Raw genomic sequence first — 24,287 nt, 5'->3', positions numbered from 1 at the left:
ACGTGGTAGTAGGTTGTTGGACGTCAAAACTCTGTCGACATGTTTAATTCGTTTAATCACTCGTTTAATTGTCTTGTGTCATGTAAATAGGGTTCGGGTTCACAACTGGAAATACAGACGCAGCAAAGACTGGGTAAGACATTGTTATTTTATGAGGTGTCAGGCAAACGTAATATGCCTACATTACCTTGCAGAGTATTGGATAGGATGCTATAGGCTGACATCACAGCTCACAGCGATAAGTACTTGATGAGACTCGTTGCCAAACATGAATGGACCTTATCACCCACTATCAAGCAGCTTTTTTAACACATGCTTTACTGCTTTGGCTACAGTTTTTTAACTGCTTGGTTGCAGTCATAATAGATGTACGCTAGATGCATGTATTGACGTTAGGGTGTTGTTTTTACTCAATGCTCAGGGGAAACACTGAGGAAAGTCACCTTAAGGCCAAAGAGTTTTTCCATCTACACGGCCGGATATGGTGAGAGCCCAAATCTCAGTTCTTTACACTTTGGCTTTCACCACTATATATCATACTTTTATCCTGCTGTAGTACAACTCTCCTGGTGTCTTGCAAGCCTCCATGCTGTTTTCAAAAAGCTGAACAGAATGCAACAGTCGGTATGGTTGATCAGGCTATCATACAAATGTATCCTGTAAACTGGCTATATCCTGTAGTATGATATTAGTGTGGTACCATGGTAAGACAGGGTTATTGCCAAGGACATGCTGTTTCAAGTTTGACACATTGATAGAGGTTTACGGTACAGTAAAGCCCCTTAGGAGGGATTAAAGCTGGGAAGAACTGAGTATTTTTTCAACAGACCACGAGACTCACCATTCAGGGTGGGAAATAGAGAGTGTGTGTGTGTGTGCGTGCGAGAGTAAAACGGAAGTAGAAAATAAGATTATCCTCATACACCTTTGCACTCTTGCTCCAGTCCAGTGTGGAAGGTAATCTGTTACAGTAACTGGTAACATGGCCAGAAAAGGCCACCATGTCTAAACCACCTGTTTGATTTTGCCTATGAAGAATCATAATGAGCTGATCAATCATTTACAGCTGATTGAACACATTACAGAGCTAAAAAAAAAAGACATTGAATGTGGCATTGGCACAATTACTGGGCACATTTCAATATTGTGTGCATTCTCATAAACTTTGGGCAAATACTTTTTTGCTTTTTGAATTAATTAACAAACCAATACATATTAAACATGTTGTCATACATCATTATGTTGGATGGCGCATCAGTTAAGAGCATTGCATTCCACACTACATGTTATTTCCCATGTTGTTGACAAGGTGTTGTAAACAGTGAGTAACCAGGGCCTTGCCATCACTGCTCTGGTGTCCTGTTTTTAGAAAGCACTCATTAGCTGTCTTCTAGCCTCTGCTTTATCTCTAGCTCTAGGAACATTTCCTTTCTCATTGCTTCGGTGATAAGATAAAAAGTAGGCAAGGCAGTGGTTATTACAGGTAAAAAGATAAAAAAGTAGGCAACGCAGTGGTTATTTCAGGTGATAAGATAAAAAGTAGGCAATGCAGTGGTTATTACAGGTGAAAAGATGAAAAGTAGGCTATGTAGTATTTATTACATGCTGCTCAATATGTTCTGGCATGGGGAATGTATCAGTTTCAGAATTTTGTGTTAATATAAGTATAAACATTCAACATGGGCTAGGTTTAATTACGTTAGTTCAAATTAAAATGTGACCTATCCCTGATATGCTGGCAGTTCTCTGTTTAGGGGCTGCTGTGGGAGCGAGGCAGAGGTTATCTTTTGTTTTCGGTCTGTGGGATCCACTTTCCACCTCCCTGGGTTTCCCCTGGGCTTTGCACTCATTGCAACATGACTGCTGGTGTTTGTTACCCATGTGAAATAATGTCTTGTTGTTGCTGCTAACCATTTAGCAAATGAGTACAATACAAGGCAACACGCTGCAATGTCACCGACTATGCAATTGAAGTACAAAGGCCATATGCAGTTGCACATACCCAAAAGGTGAATTTGAATAGACAACATTAATGCAGTGGTTCTCAACTCCAGGCCTTGGGACCCAAAGTACGTATTTTCATTATATTCTTGTTAGACATGTAGAATTGCTATATTTGTGTGGAGTTGTCCAGCTGCAAAGTCAATGATCTTCTCATCAAGAGTGTATCTGCAAGGTCCAGCTTGTTTAAAGAGAGGACACATGCGTGTGTCATGTGACCTAGTAACTAACCAGACCTTCCTGGTTACTTGTGTGTCATCTGAGAGCCTTCATATCTACCTCCATTATGACTGGATACATCTGGCACCTGAATATTTAAAACAAGATCATATTGCTGATTACAACTGAATGAATAATTTATCACAGTTGATTTGCGTTATTTGCTCAGGGACAGGTTGCTAGGACAAAGACACACACACACACACTCCTAGCAGAACTTGCAAGGGAATCAACTGTCGGAAACAAGGTATGCAATATTTCTTTAATAGGATAATTAAGAAATATTAGAAAATTGAAAATATTTGTGAATTCAGTTTGAGTAATATTCAGTTTGTCATTTTTGATTATGAAAGTAACATGGGCTTTCTGACTGAGGATGCATAATGTCTTCTCCTTAGTAATTCTCTGCCTTTAGAATTGCTGTTTAATTTTACCAATGCTTATGGTCATGTGATACTTAAAATCAAAGAGGAGCAGCATAAGGAATTATGTCAAATTGTGTTTAGTTTTGTAAAATTTTGTTAACGTCTTAACTGATATAAAAGCTAAGTGCAGTCACATTTTTTTGTCACATTTGTTTTATCACAAGGCTGATTTGGTTATAATAGCTGCTTAGAATGTATTCCTAAGAACAATACCAGCTGGACTGGCTATAGGAGGCTGGTAATGTAGGTTCCACACATTCAGTTAATTTTTTTGCCACACAGGAGAAAGTTAGGATTGTAGAGTGGGTGTCTGATACTGTCAACCACTGTGGCCACGCTGCTGCTCTCTAGCAATACAAGCCCATCCTTCACAATTTTTTTTATTGTTGTCTGGGCAAAAAAAGGAACAGACTCTATTCAATACAGTGTGCAGACTCACATTCATAGAAACTAAAATGCCCCATTTGTTGAGATCAATCAATAGTATGAATAGCTGTTTGACTGTGTTGCTGCACAGGATATACGTGATATACTGTATTTGAAGAGGACTGAGCAGGTATATTTATTTCTGGGTGATCAATGATGTCTGTGCAGTCTTTTGTATGGCATTGTACCAGAAGGAAAATGATTGAGCGTTCTTGCTTAATGCTATAGGCAAGAACGGTATACGCACAGACTTTCAAAGAGGGCTGTTCTTCCTCCTGTCCGCGCTTTCTTGCTTTCTTTGAGGAAGGGCACAGTGAAGGACATCAGTTGTCCCCGTCTGCCTGATGTTTGCATGTCTCCTCAAATGACTGTTATATCCATCTAGTGTCAAGCCATCACTCACTCTGCTCCCATGCCAGCTCATAAATCTATCCACCCCAGTCCATTGACAGAGCCCCGGTGGTCAAAATATCCTTTACATTTTTCACGTCAACCGATGCTCCAGATATAACCCCCCCCCACCCCCGTGACACATGGCCCCTCTGGCAAACTGAACTGCTTTCATTGTGAATTTCCATCGGTCAGGAAACACGGAGTACATACGTATGTAAATTTGTTGTCCTGTTCTGTCACATGATAGTGGGGCTTCCTCCAGGGCGTATACAGAATGGGCACCTCTTACTCTGCTCCACTGACCCGTCACGTCTGTCACGTTGGATATGGGTTCTTTATACGCCTCAGACTGATTTATTACACACATCCCTATGAGCACAAGATGTTAAAAGGGCATTGAAAACACGTCTTTATGGTTGAAAAGACATTTAAAGTACGTCTCCGAAATTGTTTTGCTCACGGGGCTCGCCCCTGCTTTGATAATTGGGACTAATCATTTATGACACAATGGGACGATTTGTCTGATTTAGATTTAGTCTGGTACTGGACTTAAAAGCTAACCCAACTGAGAACTGCCACTGGAAAGGCTATTTGTCGTCCTGTCTGTGTTTACAATCTGTGCGACCAGGAAACTGCCTCTTGTCCGTAGTCATTTAATATAACTCGTCGGGTCATAGAATTCAGACACCAAAGTCAGATTGAAACGGATTCCAAAGATAGTTTGATTTGTGTGGAGCATGGGGTGCAGGGCTGGTTCTATGGTAGAGGAAAGCACCAGCCAAGATAATCTGAGGCCAATCCAATTGATTCTAAAGAGATTGAAGTGTTCTTAGTGGCGTGTCCCTGGACATTGAAACGGTGCTTGTTATGCACTAATTCAGTGTCCCAGTGCTTGTTACGCGTCCTCTCTGGGATAAGCAAGCGTCGTCTGTGGTTGTCATTTAACCATGGGACACCTTAGCGGTTTTGTCTTATGTCCTAGGCTTAATGAGTAAGCGGAAACAAACAGTACAAATGTAAGTAACATCGTTTGGTTTGTGTTTTGCTTTATCTTTGGCAGATCTAAACCTGTTAAGTGCCTCCCTTGGCCAAATAGATTTCATTGAGCTCAGTCAGTGGTTAAGTGGTCTGTTGTAATACAAACTGTACTGTAAGCTGTTCATAACTGTAGTGGTGATGGATCCATAGTGGTATTGTTACACATTGACCAGTGTGGTCAAAGAAAAATATGCTTGATGATTTAAAGCTAAGTTATACTAACATGTCGCCTGCTATCTTTCTTTGATTAGCAAAACTTCCCCTAGAGAATGGTTTGTCAGTGATACACACTAATTTAATAGAGCGAATGGCAGAGTGTTTGTTACATGTACTTTAAATATGTAGGACTTACATACTTAATGTCTAATACTGTATGTTGGTCATGTAGTGTCCTGAATTGATCAGTGAAATCAGCTAAAGCGGATAAACAACCACAGATCACAGTCATAACAATCAGAAGATGAACAGTGTAGCCATAGCTCAATGCCCTTGATGTTAAGGCAGGTACTTGCAAATGTATTTTATATGTAAAAAGGACAAAACACACTTGTAATTTGACTAGATACAATACTCTGTAAGGGAACTGTGTGCTTAATTTTGATAATTTAGTCGGATTGTTTTATGTTTTTATTGTATTTTTTTGCCCATCTCCGTGTGTACATAAATGAAGCATTTTCCCTGAATCTGTATAATCCTGTGCAGGAGGTCACTGTATGGATTGTACCCTTACAAGTCCAGTATGATTGGTCTGGAGAGCCTGGCCGATCCCTCTGGTGACTGGGACATTGTAGAGACCATTGGTAAAGGAACCTATGGAAAGGTCTACAGAGTGAACAACAGGAAGAACGGGAGTCAGGCCGCAGTCAAAGTCCTGGACCCAATCAATGTAAGTCAATGAGCCAGGATCACTGAATTAAACACTTGGTGCCTGGATTGGAAAGCAAGATGTAGTTTAGATGCTTCCCCTCCCTTCAGCCAGAAATGTCAACCCTGACCAGCTAAACCAAACAAATGTTTTTCTTCACTATTGTCTGACTCAGTATACCAAGCATACAAACAGAGTAAGTTGTCTTGATTACTGCCTATACCTGACTCCACGTGGTTGCTGTTCCCTAATAGATTTCCCAGACAGTCTCCCTTTTCATCTGTTTTCACTCCGTGTCCACACCCACTTTCCACAGTCATCTTTAGATGCTCCGTCTCCCATCCCGTCCCCGTTAGCTCTGTGTCACAACCCCGGTGATGTTCAGCCGGCTGCCAGACATGTCTGGGATTCTCATGTTGGGGGGCCAAGGTGCCCTGCGGGGGCGCCGTGTTGTTTTTGTGAGAGTCAGGCTGAGTGTTTGCCTGTCATTTTGTCTGTGCCTGAAGCCCCTCCTGCGGCTTTGCTAGCCCCCTTCTGTAGCTCCCTGTCTGGCTGGGTGTGAAGACACAGCGGCAGGCCTGCCTATCGCTCTCCTTGATTAGACTGCTCGCCATATCGTTCACACATCCAGGAAGAGCAATTCCGCCTCCGTTACACCTTCTCTTAACTCCCACTGAGATTTAAACTGATATAGAAAAAGATTCATTGGTATTTCTGACCGGGAGCTAATTTATCCTGTGTTTTATAGTTCCAGGTTCGGACTGAGGGTGTTTTAGTCTCCTTATAATCTGATTTCAACATCCTTTTCTTTTTTAGAAATGTCACAAGCTTCTATACTGTTGTGTGTCTGCGTGGGTGTTGGTCGTCGGGTCTGAGTGTTGTGTGTCCTATCTTCATCTTGTTGTGAGTGATGTTTGTGCGTCCCCCTCGTTGAAGGATGTTGATGAGGAGATTGAGGCAGAGTACAACATTCTGAGGTCATTGTCCAACCACCCCAACGTGGTGAAGTTCTATGGGATGTTCTACAAGTCAGACGACCTCTCAGGAGGACAGCTCTGGTTGGTTCTAGAGGTGAGATCTCCTGTGTTCTTCTGTTGAGCTTGTAAAGTAGGACTTTGCCCAGCGTTACTGTCCTGTCATATAGGCCAGTTCTGTCTATGTATCACTACATCTTTAGGACTACATGCTCACACAGTATAGCATTGTCAGTGGAGGCAAATAACTCAGTAGTGTGTGCTAGTCAAACATGACAGTACCTGATTATGTACACCCTGAATCGCCTGTTCCATTAGCATCACTGTGTTACCCATAGCCTTAAACCTCCATTAGCACCACTGTGATCTCCATAGTCTTACAGCTCGATTAGCACTTCTGTGATCTCCATAGCCTTACAGCTCCATTAGCAGTACCGTGAACTCCATAGTCTTGCCACTCCATTTTCACCACTGTGATCTACATAGACTTACAGCTTGATTAGCACTTCTGTGATCTCCATAGTCTTACAGCTCCGTTAGCACATCTGTGATCTTCATAGTCGTATGCCTCCATTAGCACCACTGTGATCTCCATAGTCTTACACCTCCATTAGCACCACTGTGATCTCCATAGTCTTACAGCTCCATTAGCACCACTGTGATCTCCATAGTCTTAAACCTACATTAGCACCACTGTGATCTCCATAGTCTTACACCTCCATTAGCACCACTGTGATCTCCATAGTCTTACACCTCCATTAGCACCACTGTGATCTCCATGGTCTTACATCTCCATTAGCACCTCTGTGATCTCCATAGTCGTATGCCTCCATTAGCACCGCTGTGATCTCCATGGTCTTACACCCCCATTAGCATCTCTGTGATCTCCGTAGTCTTACAGCAAACTACAGACCATTTTTGTTTTAGTCTTTGAGAAATATAAGCATTTCTAACAATAGATGTAATTCTGAGGGGAGGTCAGCCATCTACACTGGGAAAAATCTACAGTTTAAAAGCCCTGGCAGAGGGAGCCTTTACTCCAGTCTAGTTGTGTGTGGGTTGGATGGCTCTTGTAATGAATCATAATCGAGCGTAGTGAGTAATGGAGGAGCCACTCTTGTTTTTCTGTCTCTGGCTCCCTCTCTCCATCCCTCTCTCTCTCTCTGGCTCTCTCCATCTTTCTCTACGGTTTTTTCTTTCCATCTCTCTCTTTGGCTCGCTCTCCCTATCTCTCTGTAACTCACTCCCTCCGTCTTTCTGTTTCTCTCACACAGCTGTGCAATGGGGGTTCAGTCACCGAACTCATCAAAGGCCTGCTCATGCGAGGCCAGCGACTGCTGGAGCCTGTTATCGCATACATCTTATACGGCGCCCTGTTGGTGAGATGGCCAACTGCAGAGCTCCTAGTGACAGAAGGGGTGGCACACTCTGTGGTCGGGGGGGGGGGGCGAAGCGACGCTGTTTGATATGCATGGCACCAGGCAGCAGTATCCGAAACACATTCAAATGAGCAATCGCAAACAGTTTATAACGGGCTAACTGACACTTTTAAAGGCCCTCTTTGCTTTGCTCCTCCCACCTCCCAGGGCCTCCAGCATTTACACAACAACCGGATCATCCATCGTGACGTCAAAGGAAATAACATCCTTCTGACCACCGAGGGAGGAGTTAAACTCGTTGACTTTGGTATTGGCTTTGTTATCCTGTTGTGTGGGGCCACTTTGGCTAATTGGTGGCTCGCTGAAAGACCTACTACATGGGTGTTACAGGGGGATTCTGGGAAGTCATTTAGCTCTATTACGTCTATCTAAGTCTTCCTCTTAACAGATGACTCCCCAGTAGTAGTTGAATCTACATCTTTTGAATATTGTTCCACGTATAATGCTGCAATATTATTAGTAAAGACTATCTGATGAACACAAGCATATAGGCGTCATTGCTTTGATGCGATGTAACATCTTTGTATTTCATGGACCATAGCCTACCCTAAGGCTGTTATTGCTAATTTAAATGGCATTATTTGATCCTTTGCATATAAAAAGAAAGCTGTTCTGGCAAGTGACTTTGAGTTGCCCCAGGCATGTTTATGTCCTCTGTGTGCTGGAAATGAAGTGGACCCCTGCTGATAAAAATCTGTCCCACTTAATTTGAAATTAGTATTGCCATTTTATAGTGGCAGGGCGGGTTGCCACACCAAATGATGTGCCATATTGCTATTGATTGAGTCCCACGCATTCCCTCTGCTTATGTAATTCACATTCATGTTACATGCACACAAATGCACATGACAGCATATTAAACAAGTGTAAATATGTAATTATAACTCGCTGTAATAAACTACAATCTGACATTTTGCCTCAAACACAGAGAATATTGGGAATTATGTTAATTATACGCCAATATTTTCCAGGTGTCTCTGCCCAGCTGACGAGTGCACGTTTGAGAAGAAACACATCCGTCGGCACTCCCTTTTGGATGGCACCTGAGGTTAGCCTCTTTAACTTTCCCCACAAAACCTTTTATTTTTTTTGGGCAATCGCATGAGAACGTTAAGACTTTATATCCCAGGAATATCCTACATGATGACACCATTGAGTTGCATTAGATGTGCTGTATGGAGGAAGAGAGAGAGGGAGACGAGTATGTGTTCTGGAGAGGCTGTTCTCCAGCCGCCCCCTCATCATTGTGCATTCCCCTCCACGCGCCCTTCTCCTGAGGGCGCCCCAAGGTTAATAGCTGGGTGTCTACTGCCCCCAGCTTGCTATTTGGCAGAAATTAGGCGCGATGATTAGGCTGGTAGGAGGGGGTCTCAAGGGGCAATTACAATAAAGGAGGCTGTACATTTTGGTCTTAGTAATGATTTTTGACTGTGAGAGAAGGGAGACTGTACCAATTGTGGCTCACTTTCTCAGAGGAATCAATGTAACCTTAAGTACCGTACGAAGTCATTTCCTCACCATTGGTGACACGTAAAGATGAAAAAACAAAGCATGTTATCATCATACGCTGAGGCACGCAGCAGGGACTCATGGGAAGTGTCCGTGTGGTTGTGTCACGCCTGTGTCCTCCCAGGTCATCGCCTGTGAGCAGCAGTATGACTCCACTTACGACGCCAGATGTGACGTGTGGTCGCTGGGCATCACCGCCATAGAGTTGGCCGACGGAGACCCCCCGCTGTCCGAGATGCACCCCGTCAAAGCCCTCTTCAAGATCCCACGGTGAGGCACTAGGGGGCTCCCTCTGCACGCATCTGGCAAGGCCAGAGCCACAGCACTGTCACGAAGGCTTTGGATTTTGGCTGGAGGACAAAACTGAATTCAGGAGTGAATTGTCTCCTGACGCTTTCTCTGAAAAATATTGAAACACTAAATATGGTAGAGATTGCAAAGGTTCTCAATGTTGCTCCGGGACAGGCCTAGTGGAAATGCAGTCTATCCAGAAAACGATTAGGACGCCAGAATGCTTGTTCCTAAGCAACCAGGCTGGATTGTGAACAAAATCGAAAATTGCAATAGGATCTTGCAGAATGTTAAAGTGATCCAAAACATTTTCTAGAGTAAACACAACAACATTAACCTCAAAACTGTTTTGTAATCTGCGACGAATCTCCACTGACGTAAGCGCAATTTCTGATGTATGATTATTCAAACGCTTTGACGCTTTAACAAGTAGCTGACCTTTTGCTATCGGCACAATCGCGCAATTATCTCCCTGTTTGGTGAGAATGTGCCCTTCTGATTGCAATTTGCATTGGTGATTAGCTCCATTCACATTGAGATGAGGCTGTCGCTAGCCAGCCGTCACAATGTTATCTCTACCCCACCAAACCCGATCAGAAACATGTGTGCTTGGTGTCACGGGAGTTATGGGGAGCCACAGCCCAGGTTTATCACGCCCCAACCTGGGTGAACGTAAAACAGGTCACAGCCATTACAGGATCAGAGGAGGCTGCCCTGGTCAAAGAAACACTCCCAAATCACAGCCTGGAATAACATGCCGTCTGGTCTGGCCTCAGGGAGGCTTCTGATTTAGGACACCACCTTTCAGGAGAATGACCACATGGGCACCACCTAGAACATGTCCGTGTACTACAGTGTTGAACCGGTGATTAGCCTGTTTTGGTAGAAGGATAAGAAAGAGATGGTGATGAAATGTATCCCAGGGGAGGTTTTGCGTTGTGTTAAGACTGTTAATTCCCCCCCCTAGATAACATTTACTAGAGGTCAAGGCGAACAAAGGAAGAACACATTCATTTACATTCATTCACGTCTGTTGTTCTTTATCGCCTTTTCCGGAAATCCTGTGACTTTATGAATGATTTGACATATGACTAGGGTAAGACATGTTCACCGGTCTGCCGTTGTTGAAACTGGCGGTTTCTTTTTCAAAATCCAAATAGATATTTGGCCCTGGCCCATAAATCTTTTGAATTGGGACCTTTGGCTGGGCGGCTCCAGAATAAATCAAAGTGCGAGCACACTGAACCGTGAAATGATTCTGTTAACATGTCATCTGTCTCAAATATATTTTCCCATCAATGTAGCAAGGCAGTCAAAATTATAAGGGGAGGTTGCCTGACATTGTCTGTAGGTGGATTTTATTTTAAACAGAGGATGTGAGTTGCAATTTCATTCTGCTTATTGATGAGCACAGAAATGATCGTGATACACTATACATTGCTCAACTTATTGTAAAGAGGTCAATTCGATGATTGCGTGTGTTGTTTCTGCAACTGTTTCACATGCTTCAGTAGCTCTTTAAATTGATTCTCATAAGCCATAATCTGTGTCTTCTGACCAAGCATTGTCCTTGGGAATAACAGGTTTCATTAAAAATGTCATTGGCACTAAAACATGCTACAGCTTCTTATGACTTAAGATCTTTTTTCTTGCACACCTTCCTGTATTTCCTTTTCACAGTCCACTCAATAGCACAGTGTGGTTTTAACCTGTGTCAATACCAAGATTTACACTGGGAGTTATTATTCCATAAATGATTAACACTGGGTATTAACATTATTAAGAGCACCATGGAGGTGTATGAATTACACCAGTAACATATGCAGCGAGATGTACACAGTAGACTGAGTTGATGGATCTCTAGTTCCACCTACGTCCTGTCTTTCTGTGATGTCTTCAGCGTTGCGTGAACCCTGGGTGGATGTCTGAGAAGAATGTGCCGGTTTCGGCTTCCTCGGGATCACACTCGCGTCTTTACTGTACTGGGCGTCTCCTCCATGTCGCCCAGCAGATGGCGAGGCCTTGGGGTGTGGACTGGGCTAACAAAACCACCGCTCCATTAACGTAGCCAGGCCTCGGGCCAGTGACACGTGCAGGGCTGAGGCGTTTCTCGTGAAGCTGTGGGTCTTCTGCGGGAACCTGCGCAGATGGTATCCCTTTCACCCTGACCCGCGTGAAGCGCTGAGGGGAGGTCAGACCGCTCAGCTCCTCCACTCCATTTATAACCCGCTGCTCGTTCTTCTCGGCTGATAGCATCAAATACAAAGAACTGTATCGATTGCGACGCCGTTGTAAGTCAGTGGACTGATGCCGGCCATGATCCAATCAGTTGTGGGTAGACCTCCTAGAGCCAAGCATAGATCCTCTACTGTTGGAAACAGATCATACGACTTGGCCTATATCATAATGAGATGGATGTAATTCTACATGTTATATAGTGGCTATGTAATATACAGTATGTAGGGACCCTGGTTATGAATGTGGGTAATGGAGCATGTAAAAGGGTAAAGCTATAAAACCGTTAACTGCCAAATTAATTATGGGAACTTGAGACGCTGCTCTCGGATATTCAATATGTGGGAAGGTTAATTGCTTGAGCCAATATTCTCCATGCTGCATTTGCCAATCCTTGAATAAAGTCCTGTGTAAAGTCATAGGGAGGTGTATGCGTAAAAAGGGCTGTGAAGGTTGAAGGTAATTGGTAAAGAAGTCCAATGCTGTGTTTATTCACTCAGATCCCAGTGGATATTAGCAATATAACTAGGCTTGTTTCTGTAGAGAGATGAGAAGTGAGGGACATGATGGGAGTAAATGATGGCTTGTCTGAGGCAACAAAGGCTATTGAAATCCTAGGGCAAGTGAATAGAATCCCAACTAGAGTTCTGGCAAGAGGCAATACCCCAGCCAAAAGCCACAGGAAATATAAAGGCTGCAGTGCAGAACAGTCAAGGATGAAAGACATCGATACTAATTAGACTTTTTAGTTTTACCAATGCTGTTGTTGATCAATGTTAAGAATTCATTTTTGCTTCACCAATTATTATAACTTATTTTCTCTGGATTTGATTTCAAAATTGACATCTAAACATCAGCCGCACAGTATTTAGGCGATGATTGGAAATGTATAATTCATAATGTAAGCTGAGATTCTTGTATTGTGATCTTAACATTCAGCTCAGATATGAGAGTCGGGGGTTAGGGTTGGGGGTTAACAGTTTATGCATACTCTTCCATTAAAGGTCAGACTTTTAGATTGAAATTAGTTTTAATGTTAGGTTAGTGCTTACACATTCTGGCATAGAGTTCTCACAGTAATTGTTGAGCATATTGTATGTCTGATTATTACTACTGACATCACTGGTGATTTTTCAAATGATTTTGAGAGGCCATATGACAACAAATGTAGTTGCTGCTATAAAAATGTGTTTGCAGTGGCAGAGTGACATTGGATTGTGAGGGACAATCTGGTATATAAGCCCTTTGCAAACAAACTATACTGTCTTTTATCAACAAATGAAAATACTTTATTATAGGTAATACACCATTGTAACGCCACTATTACCGCATGTCCGCACCATTACATTGTATGGATTTACTTGAAAACTGACATTATATAGCGATCCTCCAAATTACGCTGTGGTCTGAGGAGAACATTAAAATGTAGCCTAGCCAAGAGATAAGCTGAAGTGGCGTCAGCAGTGGAGGTGTCAATTAAGGCTACAAATGCAAAATGTCGATACACTTTTAGGTTTTATAACACTTCTTCGAAGGTCTAGCTAAATAATTTGTAATATGATACACACAAGCTTTAGATGAGTTGTTTAAAGTTAGGAATGTCAATTTGTTTCTCAGTAAATGGGTTCAATTACTGGTTAAAGTGTGCACATAGGAAAATAACCAAATATTGGTCTAGAGAATTACCTGTCTAATAATTCATACTCAGATATGGAAAGCCCTTCACCAACTTGAAAAAAAATTTTCACTATGTTTTCACTATTATCAGTGCCTTTGGAAAGTCTACACCCCTTGTACTTTTTAAGATGTTGTTGAATTACCAAATGTAAATCTTTGCATATAGTAAAGGAAGTTTTCAATTTTGCTTATGTCAGACAAAAAAACAACATGGTGTTTTTATTTTAAATTGGCTTCGATTTGTGTTTTTTTGAGTAATGGCTTCACCCTACCATCATGTAGACCAAATTTGTGGAGTGCGTGTGATATTTTGCACACTTTAACCAGAATTCCCCAAAAAGATATAAAAACCTGAAACAACGGTCCCCAAAATGTTTTTTGGCCATTCTCTATTATGGAAATTGCAATTTCCAGCTCAGGAGTTAAGTTAAGGGGAAAAACTTAATGTTTATAATTGTGGTTTCTTTAGGATTTGGGCATTATGGTTAGGTGTTATGGCATTGTTAAGTGTGAACAAATAAGACAGGCTATTGAAGTTAAGGTAAGGGTTAGGTTTAAGATTAGGGAACATGGATGCCTAGGTCAGGATTTGGTCTCAGATCCTAACAAGGATATAAATCAAATGTGTGTAGGGAGATGAGTGGATGTAAGCCTGTCAATATTTTTTTAAGTTCAGAATGAAAACCAACCATAAACAGTATAATTTCAGAATAGTAAAATGTATTCTACATCAACATTGTATGAATGTGTTCTTAATGGAAGAACATGTGACATGAATGGAATTAATATTTTGGTATTGATTTATTTAATGCTTGATGTAGTCTACAGTGAATATTTTATATGTATAAAGACAATGAAATGTACCAGTACTTTTTGTTTGCTTGCTGAGTTTTGAGGGAAACACTTTCTTGGTTAGTGTGATGCAACATCCACTTCCTGATTGTTGACCTAACTGTCCTCACTGGGATATCCAAACGCTTAGAGACCTTTTTACCCTTTCCCTATTCTATGCATTTTTATTTCTTTGTCTCTAACTTCTGTGGAATGCTCTTTGGTCTTCACTGTCCTTCAGATTCACAGCACCCATGTTGCAGCAACGTTAATGGTGTTCATGTAGAGGCCAATGGTAAAGTCACTTAAGGTGCTTTCATCTGTGTGAACATGTAGCCTCCTCCGCACAGGAGCTGTGTACTTATGCAAGCAACATATTTCAGTTTTTTTATTATTCTTACCAATATTTCCCAACATAAAACCAATGTACAGGTTCTTGAGATTCTTATCTTTCCAAACTGGAGCTATAGAATTTTCTAGCTTGATAGATTTTTAAAAGAGCTTCATTTGTTGTTAGAAAACTGCAACCACTTGGTTTATTACAACCGCATTCAAACACGGTTCTGTGAAGGATGTACATTTTGCCCTGGATTTTATCTTGGATTTTCCAATAAGTCAAACTCAAAAGTAAAATGCTCTTTTCATTTGGAAAATGCCGTTTTTAGTCTTATTCAACCAAAAACGATGAATTTCTGTGTGTTTTTAATGATTTTTGTTTGACAGGCCAAAGTAAAGAACACCCGTTTGCCTACTCACTTTTATTATCAAATAACCGTATTTGTTTTAAATGGATCATGACTGTACAATAGTTATCTTCAAAAGATGTACTGTCTTGCTGTAAAAAAACAAATATTTTACGATAATTTGCCGCAGATCTAGCTGTGACCAACAGTCCAATCATTAGGAGAGAAGTCAGTGTTCAGAATGCTTTTATCCATCTGTAATGCAGTTATTCCACATAGGCCAATGTGATGCTCCCTCCCTCTGACAGACCCTCCTACAGAACCATGTGTTGGTGGGGAGGCCGAAGACAGCAGAGACAAATTGTTGCAGCACTTTTCAGTGTTCAGTCATGTGTGCTGAACAGGACTGTTGGGGCTCTCTGATGATAGATGAGTTGGAGCGGGTGGCCCACATAAGAAGTCTTCATTGTTTTTCTCCATAGTGCTGCTCTTTTACACTTTAAAGGCCAGCATCAGGCTCACTTCATGCAGTTGTCATGCAGTTGCCCCCAGAAAGTTCACAGTCTGCCAGAGAGTGTCTTCACCTTTTCAGTTGTATCCACTGTGTATTGCAGTGATTATTCCACTCCATACCTGTAGCTGCTGGATGGCATTGGCTGTCATGATTAATGTAGAGGATCAGGCGGTTTTTTTTGTTGGTATGTCTGTTGAAAAAATGGGATGAAATATGAGCTCTGCATACCAAGTATCATATTCATGTGGGACACAAGCGTGCTTTTTTTGTCTTCTTCCTGAGCTACGCCTCAATGTAGGATTGAAAAAAGGCAGATTTTGCCTCAATCCACTTTGACACTTGTTTGACAGCACAAGGAGTGCCTGGACCTGGATTTAAATAAGCCAATTGTGTTTACAATATGACTCAGTGCTCTCACAAATACAGGAAGGAAAAATATGAATTTTTCCAAGCACAATGAGGGTACTTGACAGTGTTATCATCACTGTGTGGTATATTGACTTGTAATACAGTACAGTATAAGCAGTATAACATCAAGGCAAGAATATTGCTGCAGGCACATATTATGTTTTGCATTGAAGCAGTCAGTTACTAGGCTTTGATCTGTACTTCAGAAAGGACAGCCTGTCTGAAACTATCAAAGACATGAGTGACTTAGAGCCAGAATAAATGACAGATTTCACCCAAAAAATAAAGACCTTTAATAGGTTCTAATTTAGGTGCAGCATATTGCTTTGTTCTTGATAATGTTTTCTGATAAAAGAAAGAATAATTTCTTCTTGGTTGTTTTGTCTTGCCGTAGTTCCTGTTCAGAGTCGCTGTCTCCATTTTCGCATTCGGTTGAAGATTCAGTGTCTTCACCTAATATTTCGACTCTGGTGTAATCATAGCGTTTGTTAGAATGCGTGTAATGATAATGTTAGTGACCATATCTTCATTCTATTTCTTATTTGTCTTCCCTGGTGAGTGTGCTTTTAACTTCGTACAGTACAGAAGTGAAAGTAGCCAGTAGTTGGCTTGGCAAAGATCAGGCTGCATTTGCACGTTTTCCACAGAACCAGTCTTGAGGTGCTTACCTCATTATATATAGTCTCTTTAAATGCTGCTGACAGAGGTATTACCGGCTCCCATAACTTTGGCCTCTGCCTGCAGATGCTTCCTGCCAGACAGTTGAGGAGCAGTTATCATTCATCACTTTTCTCCTGCTGCCTTCCGCCTTCCCTGGCTGGCCCTCTGTCCACAGTACTGGACTGCTTTAAGTTGTCACTCCCAAGTCAGCTATCAGGATATCAGTCATGGGAACGTTTGTGTCAAAGCCGACAGCAGTGACATTGATGGCTTAAATGGTTCGGTTTTAAACTTCAAGTCCGGGAATGATAATTGTTTTGTCTGTGTTCTTGTTCCAGAAACCCTTCCCCTACATTGCGCAATCCAGAGGAGTGGTGCAGAAGCTTCAGTCATTTCATTGCCCAGTGAGTACCCTCCTTTTTCTATGGTAATTAAGAGATATTCAGATATTCAGGAGATATTCAGCTACTGCTGGCAGGTGTTTTTTCAGCATTGTCACCCATAGTGAAATTGGGTGGGTACTATGAATATGACCCTGTCGGATGTCACACGCAATATCTCTGACAGTACTGGCCTGAATTGCCATACAGATCCTGTTTTTTTTTATCGAATTACACTGGTTGGTCAAAGGGGAACCCTACACTAATGAACTAAAATGATTTAATCCCACACTATATCTCAGTCTGCCCGAGAGAGGCTGCATCAATTATGGAGGGACATATTTACTACAACCCTGTTTCCAAAAAAGTTGGGACACTGTGTAAAATACAAATAAAACTGAATGCAATGATATGCAAATAATTTATCCCTGCATTTAATTGAAAGATTGTACAATTTAATTGTACAAAGACAACATATCAAATGTTGAAACTGAGAAATGTTATTGTTTTGGGAAAAATACATGCCCATTTTGAATTTGATGCCAGCAACACATTTCAAAAAAGTTGGGACAGGGGCATGTTTACCACTGGGTTGCATCACCTCTTCTTTTAACAATACTCTATAAGCATTTTGGAACTGAGGAGACCAATTTCTGTAGTTTTGAAAGTGAAAGGTTTTTCCATTCTTGCTTGATGTAGGATTTCAGTTGCTCAACATTTTGGGGTCTCCTTTGTCGTATTCATAATGTACCAACTATTTTCAATGGATGACAGGTCTGGACTGCAGGCAGGCCAGTTTAGCACCCATACTCATCTAGAGAGCCATGCTGTTATAATACATGCAGAATGTGGTTTGGCATTGTCTTGTTGAAATCAGCATGGCCTTCCCTGAAAAAATATGTTATCTAGATGGCAGCATATGTTGCTCCCTGTATATATTGTTCAGCAGTAATGGTGCCTTCACAAATGTGCAAGTCACCCATGCCATGCGCACTAATGCACCCCAAAACCATCACAGATGCTGGCTTTTGAACTGGATGCTGATAATAAGCCATATGGTCCCTCTCCTCTTTAGTTCAGAGGACATGGTGTCTATGATTCCCAAAAATAATTTCATATTTTGATTAATCAGACCACAGGATAGTTTTCTCAGACCACCTTAAATGAGCTCCGTGCCCAGAGAAGGTGGCAGTGTTTCTGGATCTTGTTTATATACGGTTTCTTCTTTGCATGGTAGAGTTTTTACTATCATGTGTGGATGCAGCGACGTACTGTGTTCGCAGACAGTGGTTTTTGGAAGTGTTTCTGAGCCCTTGCAGTGACATCCACTAAAAAATATCTGTTTTGATGCAGTGCTGCCTGGGGGATGAAGATCACGGCAATCCAATATTGGAGCATTCTTTCTCCCCATCTTTACTTCTGAAATACTCTTTTTATACCCAATCATGTTACTGACCTGTTGCCATGAGAAATGCAACTGGAAACTAAATCATGATAAAACATGGCTAAGTGGTGAATGAAAAGCCTTCACGGCTATAGCCTAAGCAGAATTATAGGTTAAGTTAACGTTATTATAAATATTTCCTTTGTAAGATAGTTTTGGGGAAATGTATGCTTTATTTGATAGAGACTTTGTAAAGAAGATACAGGAGAGAGTTTTTTTCAGATGCAGTGGGATGGGTTTCAACCCATGTTGTAGCAGTACATGTGCTCTGGAGGCAGTGGCTTAAAACACCAGACAAACCGACGTCAGAACAACATTTTTGCCTTCAGGATTTGTGCTGCGTTATACCTATATATTTTTTCGATGATTGATCCTGAAAGAGAACTAAATCTTGACAAACAAGTCACATTTAAAACAAATCTTTCAACACTTAGCCAGACAACACAGTCCACTGGGGTGCTGCTGTGATCCATCGAACATTGGTGAGGAGAAAGAGGTTAAAACACATTACAGCTCATTTCTTATTTAGCACAGCATGTTGAGCTTTCTACTTTTTCTACCATCGACATTGTTCTCTGGCATTTTGTTATGTTAGTTGAACTACCACATAAAGCGTTGTTCGTGGGGTCGGTGGCAAAAAGGGAATTTGGAACCCTGCTGGTTGCTCACTCCACAGTTGGTGCTTTATGGTTCTGCCCTAGCAACCTACGTATATCAAGTAAGAAAATTATAAAACACCATAGACAACAGCTGTCAGTCATCAATAGTTGATTGCATCGAATTGTCGGCCAATTCTACTTCAGTGTTTTCCCATTTGACCGAAGGAACAGGATGATCGTTTTCCATTTTGTTCTGGGACTGCGTGGACCACTGGACATGGATGTGTAGAAATTGATATTTTTCAGCAAGATTGTATTTCCTCTGTTTTCATCGCTTTTCATTTGTGTAAATCTGTCGCCAACGGAAAACACATTCTACTGAATAATCAGTTTTATCTTTAGGACGAGATAAGTAATCAGTCCCTCCAGTGTGCAAAACAAATAACGTCAAGACTTGCCCATAGTTGTCTGGCCAAATATACGACTGTAATTTCAAGCATGCAGCTCTGAGTTAGAAAAGTGAGTCAGGCGTAAATGAGAGAGAAAAATTCAATTTCTTCAGGGGTTATTTGTGCATTGTGATTTCTGCCTTCTAACTGTGGAGTTATTGTTAGTAGTGGAATAGATTGAATGACAGTGCTTATTCATTCATTATTATCAATGAAAACATCAAACAGTTTAGCTCTGAACCCAAGCCCCTTAGTGGTAATGGACTCATTTATTTAAGTTAGTTGTGCATTTATCAGAGCACCAGGTGTGTCAGACCAGGTCTTGTGTCTTGTTCTTTATTTGGTGAAGTGGAGACGAAGGGCCAAGGAACAGGAACAGAACAGATAGGTGGCGCTGTTGGGCTAGAAGTTCCCTGTGGCAGTGGATCTTTGTTGAATTCACACTGTTTGTTAGATCATTGTTGTTTTCATTAATCACTCTTTTGACCTCTTCCCCTGGGAATAATGACTTTTTTATTTCCCCTCTTAAAACCCCAATTAAATTCTAATCAAGAGAATTTACCACACACAAAAATTTCTTAATTCTTGCAATACAATGTTCATGAGACATCTTATAATAATGAAACCCCTTTTATTTTCGTTTGTTGTATATTCCTATGCAGTGTACATTGTTGGGTGGTTTTGGGGCCGCGCTTTCTCTGTCACTCGGTAGAATGAGATAATGGATTGTATGATATCAGATCAGAAATAATCTCCTCAAACAAAGCCCACCAGGCTACAATGCATGGAGGGTGGACAATGTTATCAGGCCTGGCAGGCTGTTGGTGACGACTCGCCAGTACAGACTGTTAGTGTGTGTGTGTGTCTTCTGGCGTTTCTCTGGATAATAAAAGCATCATGAGATCCCAGTGTATGTCCTCACGCATCCAAAAGAGTCGCCTTTTGTGACAAAGTGGCTTGACGTTTAGCATCCCGGCTGTGCAGTGCCTGGCTAATGGCTTCAACCTCTGCTTAATGTCCTGGCACTAATGAATTCTAGGAATTAATTTGAAGAGGAGAAAAACTGGTCGAAGAAGGAAACAGAATTTCAGCCTAGATTAGGCGGCAGTGAGATTGGTGTTGTTCTCTTATCTCTCTGCCTGCCGGCAGTGCTGTGTTGCAGTGCTCTGAAACATTCAGATTTGGTACAGAATGATGGATATCCTGAATGGTGGGGATAAATACAGGTACAGGATATTCATTTGATCATCTTGTTGCAGGTTTTTTCGGCAAGACAGGACATTTTGGGTGTTGTGTGTTAAACGTTTAAACATGAAAAAATGATGTTTAATACATTTTCCGGCTTTTTATGTTTTATTGAATAAAGACAAAAGGGGACATATTAAGGGTTCGTGCTGCAGTGGATTTGAAGGCTGCAGCAGTACATGTACGCCATAGACAGAGGCTTATGCTGGATCACCCTGGGCCACTGACGTTTGAAATGATTTTCCCCTTAAAAGAAATATCAACCGCTACACAAATTTTGAATAATTATAATCCACATAATTATTCAACATTTCCTGTTACTGCAGGATAATCTTCCTGGTGTAGGAGACTGGCTCTTATAAAGATCCTACATCTGTATGATGCCTGTTGGTAAAATATATATATATATATATGGACTACCAGGCAGCCTGATGATATACCCCCAGCATGCAAAACTGTCATACTGTCCATGAATTACCCCTTTTACAAACGATTTACCACCTGGTTGAATAACCTTGTATTGCTGCTGGATTAAAAATACAGAATGTATGCTTTAGCTTTTTTTCTGTCAGGGGCTTTTGAAGACAGTAGTATAGTGACGTATGACCAGTATGACAAAGAGCCAACAGTCAACACTGCATGTAGAAGATAGGAGCCATTCATGACTGTGCCAGAAACAAACCTGTTTGCTCTGGGGCCATGGTGATGACCAGACCGTGTGGTGCTCAGTGAGGGGACAGAGTTCAGTCACCCAAAGACTGAAGATCTGCTGAGGAGTTTCATAGGCTAACGTTACAGAGAGCACCTTGTCAGTCATTATCACTGTCCCCAAACATATCGGCTTGGTGGGATGTTCAGGTCACTGTCACTGTATTTTTCGTACATTTTCTACTTATACTGTTATTGCATGGAAGTTCTAAATGTAAAGATCCTGGCAAATAGGTGTTCGGAGAGTTTGGTTTCAAACCAGAAAAAGGTTTTGTCCGGCGTAACTTTCTGGTTGTATTCTCTTTCGGATTGAATTCTCTGACTACACAGGTGCCTGATAAAGGATTTTGAGACTCGTCCGTCCGTGACCCACCTTCTGGAACACCCGTTCATCAAGCAGGCCCATGGTAAAGACATGGCTCTCAGTCAACAGCTCTCCACACTCATCCATGAACAACAAGAGCTGGGCTGCAAACTCAAGACCAAGTAAGTCAACCTCAAAGAAATGCTTACGTTCCCTTTGAAGAACTGTAGAATTCAATGTTTCTCTCAGGTGACACGTGGGTTTGTCTTGGTAGTTCATATATCTGTTATCACTGAACTCTCCATTAGAGAGAAAATGTTAAGAAGCAGGGGAGTTGTTCTGAGATGCTGAGGTGAGATGTGTTCTCTTACCAGAGGAGGGCAGGGTTTCGTTTCCTTACGCTATTTTGTCCCTGCTAAACCCGTGTAACAAATGTACTGTGTAGTGAAAGTAATGAAAAGGATGTAATTAAAGAGAATTTAGGGGAGTGAAACTAATTTGATAGGAGTGATTGTGCTGACTAAACTTAGATGAATAAAAACCTTTTAATTGCAATGATTAAACCATTGAGGGAAATAAACACTGTGGTTTTCAGATTGATTTACTTGTGAGAAATGCTAACTGTTCATCCTCGCTGTCTGCATTATCAGTGAATTAAGAATGCTGCAATGATTTATACTTGGCCTGCCATGAGCCGAAGGGAAAAAAAGCTGTTTGTGATTGCTAAATGATTGTATTTGTTGCTTGTGGAGTTACTCTCCAGGCCTAGGCTGACTGAGGTTTGGTGTACTGGAACTAGTCAGGCTTTCTGTAATACCGTGTCTGCTATATAGTGTGTGATGCGTTGATGTCTCCTACTGTTGCTACGGCTGTTAAACACAATAGGAATGGTATGGATTGATGTACCCTTCCTTGTCCTCAAAAACAAGAGTTAATGTGATGCTGTGCAGGGTGAGGTTAGTGTGTGTGCGTGCGTGCGTGCGTGTGTGCGTGCGTGTGTGCGTGTGTGTGCGTGCGTATGTGCAGGTGTGTGCGTGTGTGTGTGTGTGTGTGTGCGCGTGCGTGCGTGTGTGCGTGCATGTGCTGACAGAGATCCTATGTTCCTCTTCACAAATAAGTAGGTTGGTGGCTTGGAGGTATTATTTACTTTAAAATTTTTTCTTGTGAATGAGATATTGCCCAGTTCTTTTGTTAATGTTAGATTAAATATCAGAATTACATTGTACAGAAACATCCTGTCAGCTACAGTGGAAGCAAATGTCTCCAAACCCACGGGAGAGCACTTCAAATAAACTAACATAGCAATTATGGAGTTTTTTTAGGTCGCAAACATGGAAAGTTCTGGCCAAGTCAATCTTCAGATTTAATTTGGGATGACTTTAATTTGCTGAAGACAAGACTCAATCCTAAAAGTCCTTTAAACTGAACTAACTCTGAAGGTGGCTGCAGTTGAGTCCTTGCAGAGACTTACCAAAGAAACCCAGAGTCCTGTGGGGTCAATGGGTCACAGACTTCAGCAAGTTACTGCATGCAAAGGATAAATTACTATTTCTAATCCTAACCCTGACCTGAATCCTAAAAACCCTAATGTCTTTACCATAATTCTATCCCTAATCCCAACAGTTATCACCTTTTTGTTTGCTTATGACCATAAAATACCTTTTAATATTGGGACAGAGGAAATGTCTCCATTAATCAAATTTTCCTGGAATAACACCAGTTTGGAGACATTTTCATCCCCCATTTATATCCTGTTTTCTCTCACACACACACACCCACACGCACACACACGGATCCCCAGCGGATCCTTGGGGAATTGCATGATCCCAATATGCCAGCTGCCTCTGTGCTGACCTTCGACCTGTGGGCCCAATTGTAGAGTGCTAGGTCAAATGGAGATGAAGTGCAATCACAGCCTGTGATAATGGGAAAGATCTCCCTGGAGGGGGACCCTGATGGGCCACCAACAAGCCATTGAAGTGAATGGGTGTTATAGTCAGACTAAGACTATTATTACTCATTTATCTGTGCGCTTTTATCACCATCAGGCTTCCTAAGCCATTATTATGTCTCCCACAATTGAAACACATGATTACATTGTGCATTGATACAGCGATTGTCATTTAACATCCCCTCATCTGGGATTTGAACTCACTACCTCTTGGCTTTACTCCAACAGGCATGAAAGAATAAATACACGAAAGACACTCATAATAGAAAGCAGTCCTGATGATGATCTTGTGAACCTGGAGGTTTTGGACGAGGTAAGATTGAGCACGTTGCTATTGGACTAGACTGCAGGCTGGTTCGTTAAGTCGAGCTCCCTCTACACTGTTAAGTCCCTTCCTTCTCTGCAGGAGACCATCATCAAACACCTTTCTAAGAGGTACGACGAGCTTCAGATATACACATACGTTGGAGACATCCTCATCGCTCTCAACCCTTTTCAAAATCTAAGCATCTACTCGCCACAGGTGTGTGCCAGCCGCCCTGTTGGGCGCCATCACTCCAGTGGACCGGGTCTTTATAATCAGCAGGCGAATACCGATATTCTAATGCGATGTGTCTCT

At 41.7% G+C, this 24,287-nt stretch overlaps 1 protein-coding gene across 4 annotated transcripts in view; it reads left to right on the top strand.

Moving 5' to 3' along the window:
• myo3b (myosin IIIB) overlaps window positions 1-24,287 on the top strand; it is a 69,098-nt gene that overhangs the window by 663 nt on the left and 44,148 nt on the right. For 2 of the 4 annotated variants that reach the window (XM_020054522.2, XM_020054520.2), the window contains exons 2-13: window positions 91-133; window positions 422-484; window positions 5,205-5,388; window positions 6,304-6,438; window positions 7,616-7,720; window positions 7,928-8,027; window positions 8,752-8,828; window positions 9,414-9,559; window positions 16,927-16,992; window positions 21,744-21,899; window positions 23,897-23,981; window positions 24,075-24,191. In XM_020054522.2, the coding sequence (XP_019910081.2) occupies window positions 91-133; window positions 422-484; window positions 5,205-5,388; window positions 6,304-6,438; window positions 7,616-7,720; window positions 7,928-8,027; window positions 8,752-8,828; window positions 9,414-9,559; window positions 16,927-16,992; window positions 21,744-21,899; window positions 23,897-23,981; window positions 24,075-24,191 (1,277 nt within the window). Of the gene's footprint in view, window positions 1-90; window positions 134-421; window positions 485-4,376; window positions 4,481-5,204; window positions 5,389-5,542; window positions 5,564-6,303; window positions 6,439-7,615; window positions 7,721-7,927; window positions 8,028-8,751; window positions 8,829-9,413; window positions 9,560-16,926; window positions 16,993-21,743; window positions 21,900-23,896; window positions 23,982-24,074; window positions 24,192-24,287 lie in introns of those variants that run through there. The other 2 variants (XM_034286983.1, XM_034286984.1) reach the window with 2 other exon arrangements.

Source organism: Esox lucius, chromosome 16 (genome assembly GCF_011004845.1).
Source record: "Esox lucius isolate fEsoLuc1 chromosome 16, fEsoLuc1.pri, whole genome shotgun sequence".
Taxonomy (NCBI): Eukaryota; Metazoa; Chordata; class Actinopteri; order Esociformes; family Esocidae; genus Esox; species Esox lucius.
Note: the sequence above shows the minus strand (reverse complement) of the source record. Positions and strands in the feature narration are given on the sequence as shown.